The sequence below is a fragment of the Amblyomma maculatum genome, chromosome 9 (assembly GCF_055883805.1).
Source record: "Amblyomma maculatum isolate TAMU_Amacu chromosome 9, ASM5588380v1, whole genome shotgun sequence".
Classification (NCBI taxonomy): Eukaryota; Metazoa; Arthropoda; class Arachnida; order Ixodida; family Ixodidae; genus Amblyomma; species Amblyomma maculatum.
In genome coordinates, this window is record NC_139352.1 from 77,747,438 (window position 1) to 77,760,341 (window position 12,904).

The 12,904-nt window shown below is 46.4% G+C and overlaps 1 protein-coding gene across 7 annotated transcripts in view; it reads left to right on the forward strand.

The window, feature by feature from the left end:
- The window catches only part of shot (dystonin-like protein short stop), a 217,874-nt gene that overhangs the window by 146,536 nt on the left and 58,434 nt on the right, over nt 1-12,904 (forward strand). For all 7 annotated transcript variants that reach the window (XM_084579140.1, XM_084579142.1, XM_084579135.1 and 4 more), the window contains 4 exons: nt 203-693; nt 4,768-4,912; nt 5,040-5,123; nt 5,809-6,003. In XM_084579140.1, coding sequence (XP_084435266.1) covers nt 203-693; nt 4,768-4,912; nt 5,040-5,123; nt 5,809-6,003 — 915 coding nt within the window. The remainder of the gene's footprint in view (nt 1-202; nt 694-4,767; nt 4,913-5,039; nt 5,124-5,808; nt 6,004-12,904) is intronic.

Sequence of the window (12,904 nt, forward strand, 5' to 3'; positions counted from 1 at the left end):
TGCGTGATGCAGACTTTGGAGTCTAATGAGGAATCGGGATTTTCTATTCATTCGAGAAAAATAAAGCCATAGAATAAAGTCGTTTTGTTTTTTTATTGTGTGCTCTTTGAAAATTTTGTCACCGTTAAATTGGAAATGAAGTTCTTCTTAAAGAAATAGAATGCTCGGCCCCTGAGCTCATGGTTACTGATTGCATGTGCAGGAATTTGAGGAAGGCCTGCAGGACCTGGAACCCCAGGTGGCCGAGATGAGGGTGGCCTTCAAGCAGATGACCAAGAAGACGCCCACGACCCAGGACCGCCATGACGGTGTGGTGCGTCTCTGGGACCGCATTTGGAACCTTTCCCACCTGTACGTCGAGCGACTCAAGGCAGTGGAGATTGCCAACCACGGGCTTTCGGAGGCCACAACATTTGTGTCCTCTGTGGAAGAACAGCTGGCTTCCCAGGGTCCCATGCCGGAGGAGCAGAATGCGCTGAGGCAGACGCATGAAGACCTGGTTGCGCTGCAGCTTGAGTTGCAGCAGCAGCAGCCTCAGCTGGACCGGCTGGCTGAGGACGTAGCCAGCGTCCGCAAAGTGACTGAACGCTCGCGCCCCAGTGCCTACTCGCATCCGGATGTGCGGAAACTCGAGGATGACCTCCGCAAGGTGGTGCGCCGATGGGACAATGCGGCTAACCAGCTGGCTGAACGGTGAGCACACACCGAGGGGCTTCCCCACTTGTACAGTTGCAGAGTCTCTGAGAATGTCGCCTAACTTGTTGCAGTGGCATGTGGTCATGCATCGACTTCAAGGTGCACTTGGCGTGTTGCTTGTGTGGTGGTATATTATGTGGCAATGAGAGCATAATTGGGGCACACTGTTGCATAGCAAAGAAAGCACCTTTGCACGGGGGCTGCCTTCCAATTTCCCGCCTGCCTTCAAGCAGGCATGAATAAAGCGTTTTTACACATCTGTCGAGAGCGCATAAGCAGCGTGCCCTGTTGTGTGTTATGTAGCCTCACTGTATTGTGGGCCTGACATAGCTTGTTAAGAGGGGACACCCCTCTTAAAACTTTTTTCCTTATTTATGGGTGGATCTGACTGAAACTTGCACCATTAATGTACTTTTGCATGCTGATTTCAAATATCTGATTAGTTTTCTTGTAGATGAAATAGCTTTCAAAATATTACCTAATTCATGTTCTTCGTTTGGAGGTGAGTTAATTACTAAACACTTTATGGCATGAGGAGAATAGCCCTGCCAGAGTGATCTAGAAGGATCATAGAGTGCCGCTAGTCATGAATTAACGTGGTAGAAGAATTTGAACCAAAGTTACAATAAGTCAAACTTTTATGAATAAAAGCCCAGGTTGGCACCTAAGATTGATAATTAATTCTGTAAATGTTGCCGCATAATAACTGTACATATTTTTGTCCTACGGCACTGTCGAAGGTTTTCTCTTTCTAACAAGACAAGAATGAGAGCTATAGCACAAATAGACTAAGAGATATCTCTCCTCCAAAATTGTAGCACCCTCAAAATTGCAGTTTTGAGAAAACGAGGAAAAACACTTCACAGCATGTAGGTGTAAATTATGTCAATGATTGATATGTCAACAAGATCAGAAACAGGTGGAAAGTGATCTGAAGCGAAAATAATGGCCTATGCCAATTTGAGCCAAAGTTACGCAATAGGAAACGCTTGAAAGGAAAATTCCATTTGGGTACCGAAGACAACATAACCTTCTCAGCAAATTTTCTTTTGTCGTCACTGCATTTACCTTGGTTTCATGAGACTCGCAGGATTCCCTTTCTAGAAAAAAATTTTTTAAAGCAATAGCAAGAACAGGACCAGAGATATTTATCTTTAAAAAATGCAACACTACCAAAATTGGGGGATTGTCGGAAGCACTCAAGCCTCACGTCATTTAATCAGGAAGGGCAACCTCAAAGACCTCATGCTATTAAAATGCACCAGGAGCATAGTCGGGGTGCATGCTGTCGCGGTGTTTTCTTTTTTCTGTTTTAGCAACGCCAAGCGAAGCCGCCCGCTTCTTTGCAGAACGTACGCTACGGTGCAAGTCCTTTTCTTCAGCTCTCCTGGACCCAGTTGCTGTCACATTTGTACTGCATTCTTGCAGAATTGCTGCTGCTGTATGCTTGCAGCCGGCATTGAAGCGCAGCACAGCTTCTGCTGTGGCTGCTTCCACAGCAAACAGTGATGAGTGCCGCTCTTTGTGGATCAAGGTCCAGATGACCGAGTGGAAGCTTTCGTTCGAGTTCTGGGTCTTCCCCCGAATGCACCTCTGCAGCAGGCTCTTCTCTGATAAACGACTATAAACAGGCAAAAGAGCATCAGCCACATCTCTTGGCAGACTGTAATTGTGCTTTGGTGCAGGCTCCTCTTTTGCCTTTGCAGCGTTGTGGCGACACCATGACTTCTCACCGGTAGGACACAAACTGTGTTTGGGGCAGTCATCAGTAGATGTGATGTGGTAATATGTCGCCATCACAGCTCGCTGCATGGCATCCACATCACGTACATTTGATCGAAGCGCTCGGCCATAATATATTGCCAGCTTGTCAACTAGATCAGCTGTCAGCCTTCCTCTGCCGCCAAGACTTTGCTTCCCTGCACCCTTGTGTCTCTGCAAGAGGTTGCGCAAAGCTGCTCCCATACGCTTGTGCACGTGACTTATGCAGTCCTCTTTGACTATTTCAATGTAGCCATAGATTGCAGCATCTTTAAGAGCACTGAACGTGCGACTGTCCCCATCGCATAGCATGGTTGTGTAGCGCATGTTTTGGCGCTGCAGAGATCTTTCAAACAGAATTTTGCCAGCCTCTACTTCCATTTGACCAGCCTTGGAGTTGGTGTTTTTTTGGCACTGGTGGCGTGATTTCCAAAGTTCGTAGCCGTCAGTGTTTGGCTTGGGACCAATTTCGCAGCCCAGACAAAAGTTTGACAACACCACATAATCAAGCACGTAACCAGTGAAGAGTTCCACCACGGCACCGACGCCTATATGTGATGAGTGTCCGCGCGTCATCCATGTGCCGTCGTAGCACACGGCAATGTTCCCCCTATGCCCAAAACACAAGTCATCGTAGACCTTCGCCACTGCCTGCGCGGCTTGTGCCATAGCGGTCGTGGCGGCTCGGGTAGCAGCGGGTTGCAGTGTGTTCTTCAGATGCCGTTGAAACGTCTTGTTGTGCATCCCGCGCCGCGACAACCCCATCGCCGAAAAGATATCGTTCATTGCTGTCTGGCCGTTACCGGTCGACAGCATTGCTCGACTAGCCAGAATATTCAGCTCAAAAGGATTGCACCTTTTCTCGCCGTCAACCCTCCGCGAGTTCCACTCGGCCGCAATCTCACCGCAGTTGTCGCACAGCACGATCAGTTTTACGGCGAGGCCATAGCTCCGGTCGCTGGTAATTAAACGCACGCATCCACGACACGTTTTGCACCGCACGGCATCCAGAAGGATATTCACAATGCTGAGGTCAATTACCGCATAGGAGGCTGTTCCGTCCGCATCTGACTCTGCGGACGCACCACTTGCATCGGCGAACAGCGCGGTCTTTCGTGCCGTCGCCGGCGTCGATACCAGTCTATCAAGCGTAGCCTGCTCACGGGCACTCACTTGAGTTATGTCACTGTTAGTGACAGGCGCGGTATCAATACGTACACGACTGCAGTCGGCACGAAGAACGGCGCCGTTGTCCAGCGGAATCGGAGAAGCATCGCCGCCCGCAACGTGATCGTCACACAATCCCGCAGCACTGGCACTTGCTTCTTGCACAGTATGCAACGAAGTCGCATTCTTAACGCGTTTCTTTGGTTGCTTTCGCCCGAACTTGTGCAAAGAGCGGTACTTCTTCGCGCCTGGCATGACTCTCGCGTTGCACTAGCGTGGTCGGCAGAAAGACAAAATGGCGTCACTGGGAGTCCGCATTTCAGGGCTAGCTTGCCGAAACCAACCAAACGACGCCATTTTGATCACGTGCCTTAACCGGCCAATAGTAGTGCGCGCTGCATGCTATCTTTTTGTTTGTTTTTTATGGGGAAGGCGGAGCGCACAGGGTTGCTTTCCGAAAGAAAAAATAAGCCGAAAGCGCGCGCTTTCGAACGAGACCAAAATCGCCGCGGTGGAGCGCGTAGTTCTCATGCGCCGGGCGATCGAAATTGGGTGTCGTTTGTCCACAATTTAAAGGGCAGTGGGTGTGGTACTGCATTTTTTAATCGCTATAACTTCATAAATACGCGGGGTATAAGGATGAAAATTTGCGTGCAGATGCGGAATGGTGCGAGGAATACGAAAATGAAAAAATTGAAAATCCGATTTTCAGGCCGATTTTCGGTGCCAAAGAGCCGTGTCCCCCCTTAATGAGAAGTTCAAACACGATCCATGGGAATGTGCATGCAAGACAAGGTTTTGCTTTGAGACATAGATTGATCGCTCATATGTGAAGCAACTGTACTGCACAGCGTGCTGTTTGAGCGCTGTGGAGAGATGTGTGAGCAACCTTAGTACTGATGTGCAGAGTGTTCTAGTACACTGTCATGGTGCAAGTTTGTCGTAACTGGGAAACTTGCAAGACACTCTGTAAAGGTTGGATGTTTTGTGAATTTGAGCCTATGTAAAACTAGTTAAGTGTCTTCACAGTGTTCATGATGCAACAGATCGTCTAAGGTGAGTTGAATGTAGTATAATTCAGCCGTGGTTCGTACTTCTGTCTTTCTGCTTGGTGTGTGTTAAATGTGCGCGTTGCTGTTGCAGGCTGCGCAGCTGCGAGGCTGCGTCTGAGTTGCTGCGTTCCTACCGCAACAAAATGGATGAGGAGCGGCACTGGGCCAGCCAGGCGACGGTGCGAGTGAATGCAGTGAAGACTGCCCGCCCCTCCATGGACCGGCAGCAAGCTCTGGTGAGGTGGCCCTTGGCCTCTGGCTGGTTATGGTTACACGCTGGTAGTACTTGGAGGAGTGGGAGGTGGGTAGTGTGTGCTTCAGTGATGGATCAACCTCTTCTGCCTTGTGTGTGTGTTGCCTCAGGACCTGTACAATGAGATCAGTGGCAGGAGGCCGCGCATTGAGGAGGTGAACGTGCTGGGAGGAAGGTTCACCCGGGAGGCGCAGGTTGGTGGCTTTCCTCAGCATGCCGCCCGGGGACCACGCCACGGGGCCCTGCCGATGTTTATCTCGTTTTTTGATCCCCCCTCCTTCCTCCCTGCAGCGGGCGGTGGCGGTGCATGAATGCAGCTTGCCCGCCGGGGCTGCTTGCGACTTCCCTGCGCGCGTGCTGTCTCCATGCACCACCCTGTGTGTCTCCTCCTCCACCACTCCCCTCCCTCTTTTTTTTTTGGCTTGAGTGTGCCGCTTGCTTTGTACAGCAGGAACAGCCCGGCGGAGAGCGCGAACTGCCGCCCGCCGCCACCGCTTCCTTGACGTGTCCGCTCTCTCTGTGCACTCTGGCAAAACAAAAAAACAAAAACAAAAGAAAGCGTAAGGTGCCCGTGGACACAGAGGAGAACAAGAGCGGCAGCCCGTCGTCTGCATCGTGTGTGCTACCTAGAGTAGGACTCCGGCTTTGGCTCTTGCCGCCTTGCGCCCTGCCGCCGCCGCCTCCCTGCGTCGAAGCGCCCGCCTGAAGACCTTGCACGGCCCTTGCCCTTGTCCCACCTGGCTTGCCCAACCAAACAAAAAAATATCGGCCCTTCCTGGTTAGCCTAAACGGATCCCCGGACCCCGTGGTGTGGCCTCGCTGGGGCTCGTCTGCAGACGCTACGACGCCGTTCCCCTCCTCGTCCTGTGTGTGTGGCAGATCTACGGCCTGCGGCTGCAGCGCTTTGCGGAGGGCCTTGAGCAAGACCACCCGAGCCTGGATGGCAGCCTTGCCAAGCGGCGCCGGCTCCAGGGGACGACGCCTGATGGCCGAGGAGTGGAGGCTGAAGTGAACGAACTCAATGCCCGCTACCTGGCCCTGGCTGAGGACCTGGCAAAAGCACTGGACCAGCAGGTGGGTGGGCTAGTCCAGTCCTGTCTGGCCATTACACACTGCGCGAGGCTCTCAAGAAGAGAGCACCTTGTTTTAGTGTCGAATTGAGGCCGTATTTGCGTCTGTGCTACAAGTTAGATGTGTAATTTCTTTGCATTGGTGAACTGCTGTGAAGCTGTGGTTTGGGGTGAATAGAACTGTGGTGCTTAGCATAGCCGCGTCTCTCTCTTCACCTGTCACCTGTAATGCAATGTTTTGGTAAAGCTGTGCCTAATCCATTCATCACTGCCTTAGCACGGGGCAGAAGAGTGTAGGAAAGGTGCTGGCGGCATTTTGCTGCCAGGAGGTATGGCCCCGACGCTGCAGCAGATTTCTGGTTTCCAAATGAATTTGGCCGTCATGGCAAATGCGTTCTTGCTGCACATAGAAGCTGAATTATGGAGTTTTGCAAAGGGTCTGTAAATCACTGCATGCATTTTAAAAAAAAGATTGACTGCTACTGAATCTGTGTAATGCAACATTCAGTCTTGGTTATTTATAGTGGCGAATGTGCTGTTCAATTGTGCAAATGGTGCTGGGCCTTAGTGTGCTTATGTGTAAGAGACAGAACGAAGAAAGGGAAAAGGAAGTTGTGCGAGCTGTTGCTGCCACATGCACCTAGAACGAAGGTGAAAAAGAGACATAAGGGTAGCCAGGATGGATTGCGCTGTACATTGTGGTGTAGTTAGCTGGAGAGCAACTCTCCACGAAAATCCATTGACTCATTGCTTGACTTAAAGCTGCACCGGGGTTTATTTTTCTTTTACTTTTCTTCTGATCTTGCCCGGTGCATGGCAGTTTTCCTTAACTGCCAACCGTCCCGACTCTTGGGAGACTTCACATTTTTAACTAAGTTTCTGATTGTGCGATGTCTGCCCTAAATCTCCCAGCAGTGGCCTCTGCTCGTGCAAGAATGGCTTTTTTGAGACTGATACCTAGAAATTTGCAACCATATTGTAATCACCAGTATTGCCATCAACAGTCGCACTAGTGTGATAGCTCTATTGGCGTCAGGGCCAATTCGAGCATGGCCAAAGCAGCTGTGTATGGCTTCACCAAAAAAAAAAAAAAAGAGAGAAAAAAGTCTGCATTGTGACAGTTTTTGCCGGCGGTAGCATGATCCTTGTTTCTGGTTAGTGGCAGTGCCATTCCCTTCTTTGTTGGCATGAATAATAATCTCCCGATTTTTATTTTTGATCTTATCAGTTTGCCAGGTTGCCAGGAATGGTTTGGAGGTTGTGTCAGTACCAGTTGGTTCACTTTTTCTTGCTTCTTTCCCATGAATCTGCATCACCAGTGCCCAATAAGCAAGGAAGTAACTGTGCTGTGCTTAGCTAAGATTGAATTGTCTGTAATAAACAGTTGCTTCCTTTTCCTCTACTAAGGCAGCTGACACATGAGAGTGGCAGAAGTAAACGCTGTTATGGCTGCCTTCTTCATATTCTACCCGCGGCTCACGACTACCGGCAAGGGCTTGCGTCCTTTTTTTTTTTTCTTAATTGTGTTTCGCATGGCTCTGTTGTCATTTCTCATAGCATGTCTCTATAGCGTGTGCGTTTATTATTTATTCACGCTTACTCATTGTTTATGCATGTGTGTAGTATATTTTATTACCAAATGCAGCTTGTTGCTTCTTACAGCGTGACCTTTCTACACAGGGAATGCAGCTCACTTCCTCATTGCATAGCATCTGCGCCACAAAAGCACTGATGTTTTATTTTCACAGCTGCCTTCTTTCTCTCGCATGATTTTATTTTTGCGACGTTTCTCGGAAGCTGTTTGTTCTTGTTCTTCCAGCTGCGGACGAGTCGTGAATATCATTGTTCACTTTTTCCTTTGTAGGCAGCTTTTCCTTCGGAGTCTGAGTAGCTCAGTTGAGATTCAAAAATCATCTGTTTCTGCGTATTTCTGCTGATGTTCTTCACAGCCTTATTTGGACTTTCTTTTTGGCAACGTGTCAACCGGTTCGTGCTCTAATTAAGATAGCAGTATGGGCAGCTGTGATAACTGCTTCGGATGGTCCTACAAAGGCCATACAGTAAAAGCTCGTTAATTCGAACTTCACGGGACCGGGAAAAAAGTTCGAATTATCCGATGTTCGAATTATCGAATGGCCTCAAAAAACTGACAAGAACCATCTGCATTACCGTAAATTTACCGTATTAACTTGGGTAAACAACCCACTCGCATAATGAACCCGCTCACCCGCGATTTTCACCTTAGAATTCGAAAAAAAAAAGAAAAGCCGTCAGTTGTTAACGCATCCCTCTGTTCCGCGCCGTCACGGAAAAAAAAAAAAAAAAAAAAAAAAAAAAGGGCTCCAGCCGTTAACGCGTCCCTCCTCGCGTCGTCACGGTCCACAACACATCTTGGCAGTGCGCCAAGATGCTGCTCAGTGATAACATAGCGATGTTTTCTTTTTATGTTGGCTCTAGCAAGGGGGGAAAGCGAGCGAACTTGGCAGGGTGCCAGCGCTTGTCCGGTTGTGCAAACCTCATTTTCAATACGTTCGCGTTATCATGCCGTAGGCGAGGCGATCGGGGGGCGGGCGCTGTCTACTACCACATGCGATAGCAGCAAACGCCTCTTGAAGCGGACGATGCTAAAAGCCGCCGTCATGACCGCGGCCGACCACCGCCTGTGTTCGTTGAGGGCCGATGGATGAAAAAGTGAACGACTCCCGAAAAAAAAAAAAAAAAGCGCGCAACCCGTAGCGCCCATCCGAAGTCATAGCTTCTTGTGGGAGTTTGCTGGGACTGAGCCGACAGTGCTTATGCGCATTTCCGAATTAACAGGGCTCGATTAACGAGTATTTAATTGCGGGTTTCGGATGTTGTACGGAAGAGAGTACGCAGCCGCCGCCGCCAACCCCTACCCTCCGGCGCCGCCGCGCCGGTCATGGCGCCATTTAGGCTTTACCCACTCATCCATGGTTCTATCTGGTTTCATCTGTCTCTGTTTTGGAAGCGCACAGCCTCTAACCACGCCGTTCTTTATCTGAGGGATTTTATTTTATTTTTTTTTTTTGCCACGTGCTGTGCGTCAAGCCGCCCATATGCGGCGGCGCGTAGTTCGAATTATCCGTTGCGGAACCGACTGAGTTTGAATTGGCGGGCTTTTTTGTGCACAGATCTCTATGGAGCTTGGCCGGACCAAGTAGTGCAGTTCGAATTATCCGAAAATTCGAATTATCGAGGTTCGAATTAACGAGCTTTCACTGTACTAATCTTAGAAGCAGCTCTGGGGTAATCAGCTTTTTACATTGTGTGGAGTGCAGAGAAGTGTAAGTTATTCATTAATGTTAGTTTTTTGTTGTGCTTTTGGGCTGTTTATTTTTTACTAAATGCACTTTTTTTAATAGCATTGTCATCCAATTTAGCCCTGTGAAAACGTGGAAAGGAGAGAAAAAAGAAAATACTAACCCCATTCATTTTTGGTTCCATGTAAGGAGGGTGAATGGCAGTGTTTCGACATTACCATTTTCGTCTCTCAAGTCTCGTGAAGTCATCCAATGTTCATTTACGTTTTGAAGGGGAAAAAGAAGCAGCTTTACATCATGAGGGCTTCATCATGTCAAAGGCTCACAAGGAGTGTTTCCACTATACTTATCTTGGGCACCCTTTCTATATTAGGGACAACGGATTAATTAACGGTTTTGTTGCATTGTTACATAGTCTCTGAAGCAGCCTTTTTTTCCTTCTTAAGGTTTAAACTAACTGGAAGATCGAACTCCCCCCTTCTTTTAATTGGCACCCACAATAGGAAGTTTAGCTTGTGTGTGATAAAGTTGTGATGGGATTTGGTGGAGAATGATGGAAATGTTTTCGTGGACATATATTCACCTCGAAGTATGTCTACAATAAAATTTTGTCCTGGCGACTTTCTACGGCAGCGTTCTAGGTGATTCCTCACCACTCATGCGCGACTTACAGTGGTGTCGTGATGGCATCGAACAAAGCTTGAATTTTCGTAAACGTTTCAAGGATTATATATTTAGACTAAACGGTGTTCTAATATTGAAACTTTCAAATACGAATCAAATGTGAATGTGTGGGGTAAAGTGTCTTTGCATATCTAATTGAAAATCAAGTATATGATCAGCAAAAAAATTAAAAGTTAACAAACATTGTTCACCATGTTCGTTTCTGATTTCACGTGATATTTGAAAATAAAATTGAACTAGAATTGCACAGAGCGGCATACCCTACTGAAAATCTAGTGTAGATTTTATGCATTATTCGACATTACCAGCTGTTCGTACAGGAAGCACCTGCATGAAACTTGGTAGAGCTGTTGTATTTGTGTTTATTACAGTAACCACTTACTGATTCGGCCCTATAGAGGACGAAAAAAAACAACGTCCGAATGAACCGAAAGCTTGAATTATTGAATGGTCTTCAATAAACTGCTGATAACTGTTTGCATCACAGTAATTTTATATGATAACGATAACGATTGTTGTCTGCATGTGAGATGTCTTAAAATGCTTCAGATCGCACACACTGTCAGAGGGAAGGTCCCTCCTCTTCACAAAACAGCACCATCGTGTTTTGAGGATGATTCACTACACAGTCCACACGATAAAAGCATTGCGGTGAAGCGCGTAGTGCAGTGAAACTGCGGGAAATTTGAAAATTTCCATTGTATTCATCAATATTTGAAAATTTGGAATATAAATCAGATTGCAAACATATTCTATTTCTACAAGAAATGTCAAGTGCTCGAACATCCCAAATTCAGATGTATGATAATATATAACTAGATATAAAATCGAGCCAGGTTGACAGTCCAAAGAGGGCTCTAGGTTAGGTTCTTGTAGGTAGCCAAGCGTTGGTCAAGATGATCAGATTTCAATTGAACTTTGGTGCATCGGCATGCATTGATCAGAGTTCTTAGGCTAGTTATGAGCTGCAAATGGCAAAGTACTTTTGGTATTTATTTAAGTTTCTTTTTATTGCAAACTGGTTATGGAAAACTCGCAAGTTGCATGGCTTGAATACCAAATACAAGATTCTGGGGCCTCGGTCCACAGGAAAATTTTCCAAGGCCAGTGAGAAAAATTTGCTTCTCTACAGGCAACTGATGCTGGAACATTACTCATATTTGATGTTAATGTTATGTAGCACAATGGGTGTTCTACCAGTGAAACTGCCTAAATGCGCTTTACGAATATGATCAAGAGCACCACTCACCCATAGCCATTGGCACGTGTCGCCCATTGAGACCCAGTGCAGTAGCTTAGTAGCTACGACACAGGGAAGCTGAATAAAATGATACAGATTACATATTGGGCACTCGTGACCTAATTTTTAGAGAGGTGGAACACCAGAAGGACTATTCACTGGGATACCTATGCAAAAATAAAGCAAAACAAAGCATAAAAGTTCATCAAACTTTATTCTAGACCACCTTCTGTGTGCTTCCTTGCACAACATTCCTTCACTTGGAATTCAAAAACATTCGCCATGCAGTGATTCTTCTGTGGGCTCTCAGTCATTCAAGAATTATGCCTTTCTTTTAATCTGCTGTTAAAAGGCTATAATTTACTTTGTTGCATGATCGTCTAGATGGCAGTTGCAAACCTTAAATAATCCTTGCTTTCTTTTCTTTGTGGGTTTTATAGCTTATGCATGTGTATGTATGTATTCATATTTTCTAAATAACTTTTGTTCTTGGAGCAAGCACGCTACTTCAGTTTGCCTGTTATGGCTGGTTTCTTGGAAATATCTGGCAATGCTTGGCAGAGCTTTGCACTGCTTACGCTGCATACCATTTCACTTGGTATTTTCTAAAATCTCGAGCTTCCAGTGTCATTTTGGTACAGTATGTTTCATGGCGGGACCTTCTACACTTCATTTTTTTTTTTTCTCTATTGGGGTGCTACATCTAAGAATGTGCTTCGAGGGCAAAAATTCAAGGGACCACTTGGAAAATTCAAATCTGTGTGCACCATAACATTTAGCACTTGCACTTCGAACTTTCCCCGATTTATTCATTCATTCATTCAGAGTACCTACAGTGCCCTCACTGGGGCATTATTGTATAGGGAAAGCAACATGAATAAAAACAGACGTATAGTACAGAATAAGTTAGGCAAATGATGCGATTTACAATGTACACAGAAAAACTGAAAAAACTCTTGCTTGTGACTATAGCTGGCATAAATTATTCGGACAGGGCTGGAATGCCTACAATCAGAGCTCTTTTATGTTATTGTGTGCTCACAAGCAAAATGGCAGTGTGCTGGCCAGTGGTACTATTTGTGCAGGATTTTATAAAAACATTATGAAATGTCTTGTATTCACATCTTGTTGCCTTCTGTATGTCATACGTACAAAAGTTTGTTGAAGGATATACTCGAGCTGTCCTTACATTTGAAGGATATTCTCGAGCTGTCCTTGCATTTGAAGGATATACTTAAGCTGTCCTTACATTTCCCAAAATTACGTTTTCGCTTCGCATTACTTGGCGCTCTGACTGGCCTTCACCTTTACTTGATTTGAACTTGAGCATTTTCCTTCAAGATCAGTCTCATGCTTGGCTAAGTTTATTTTTCATTTAAGTTTATTTTTTGTATAAGCATGCATGTATAAACAAGCAGTGGTGCTGTTTAAAGACTGCAAGGCATTGGGCATTTTTTTAATTTTGAATTGGCTGCTTCTGTAGTGCAAGATTTGAGGCCTTGGAGCATAAGCAGAAATTGTACAAGAAGGTCACCGCGTAAATTATTCCGGATGCACCACTATCTGTCACATTTGTGTGACCCACATAAAGGGAAACTGAGGACATGTTCATGTAAGTTTTGTTCTTGGCAAAATATTCTGTAGCTTTTCATTTGTAGTTATGCTTGTTCAGCAGCAGAGTATGTAGTAATTGCTTGGAG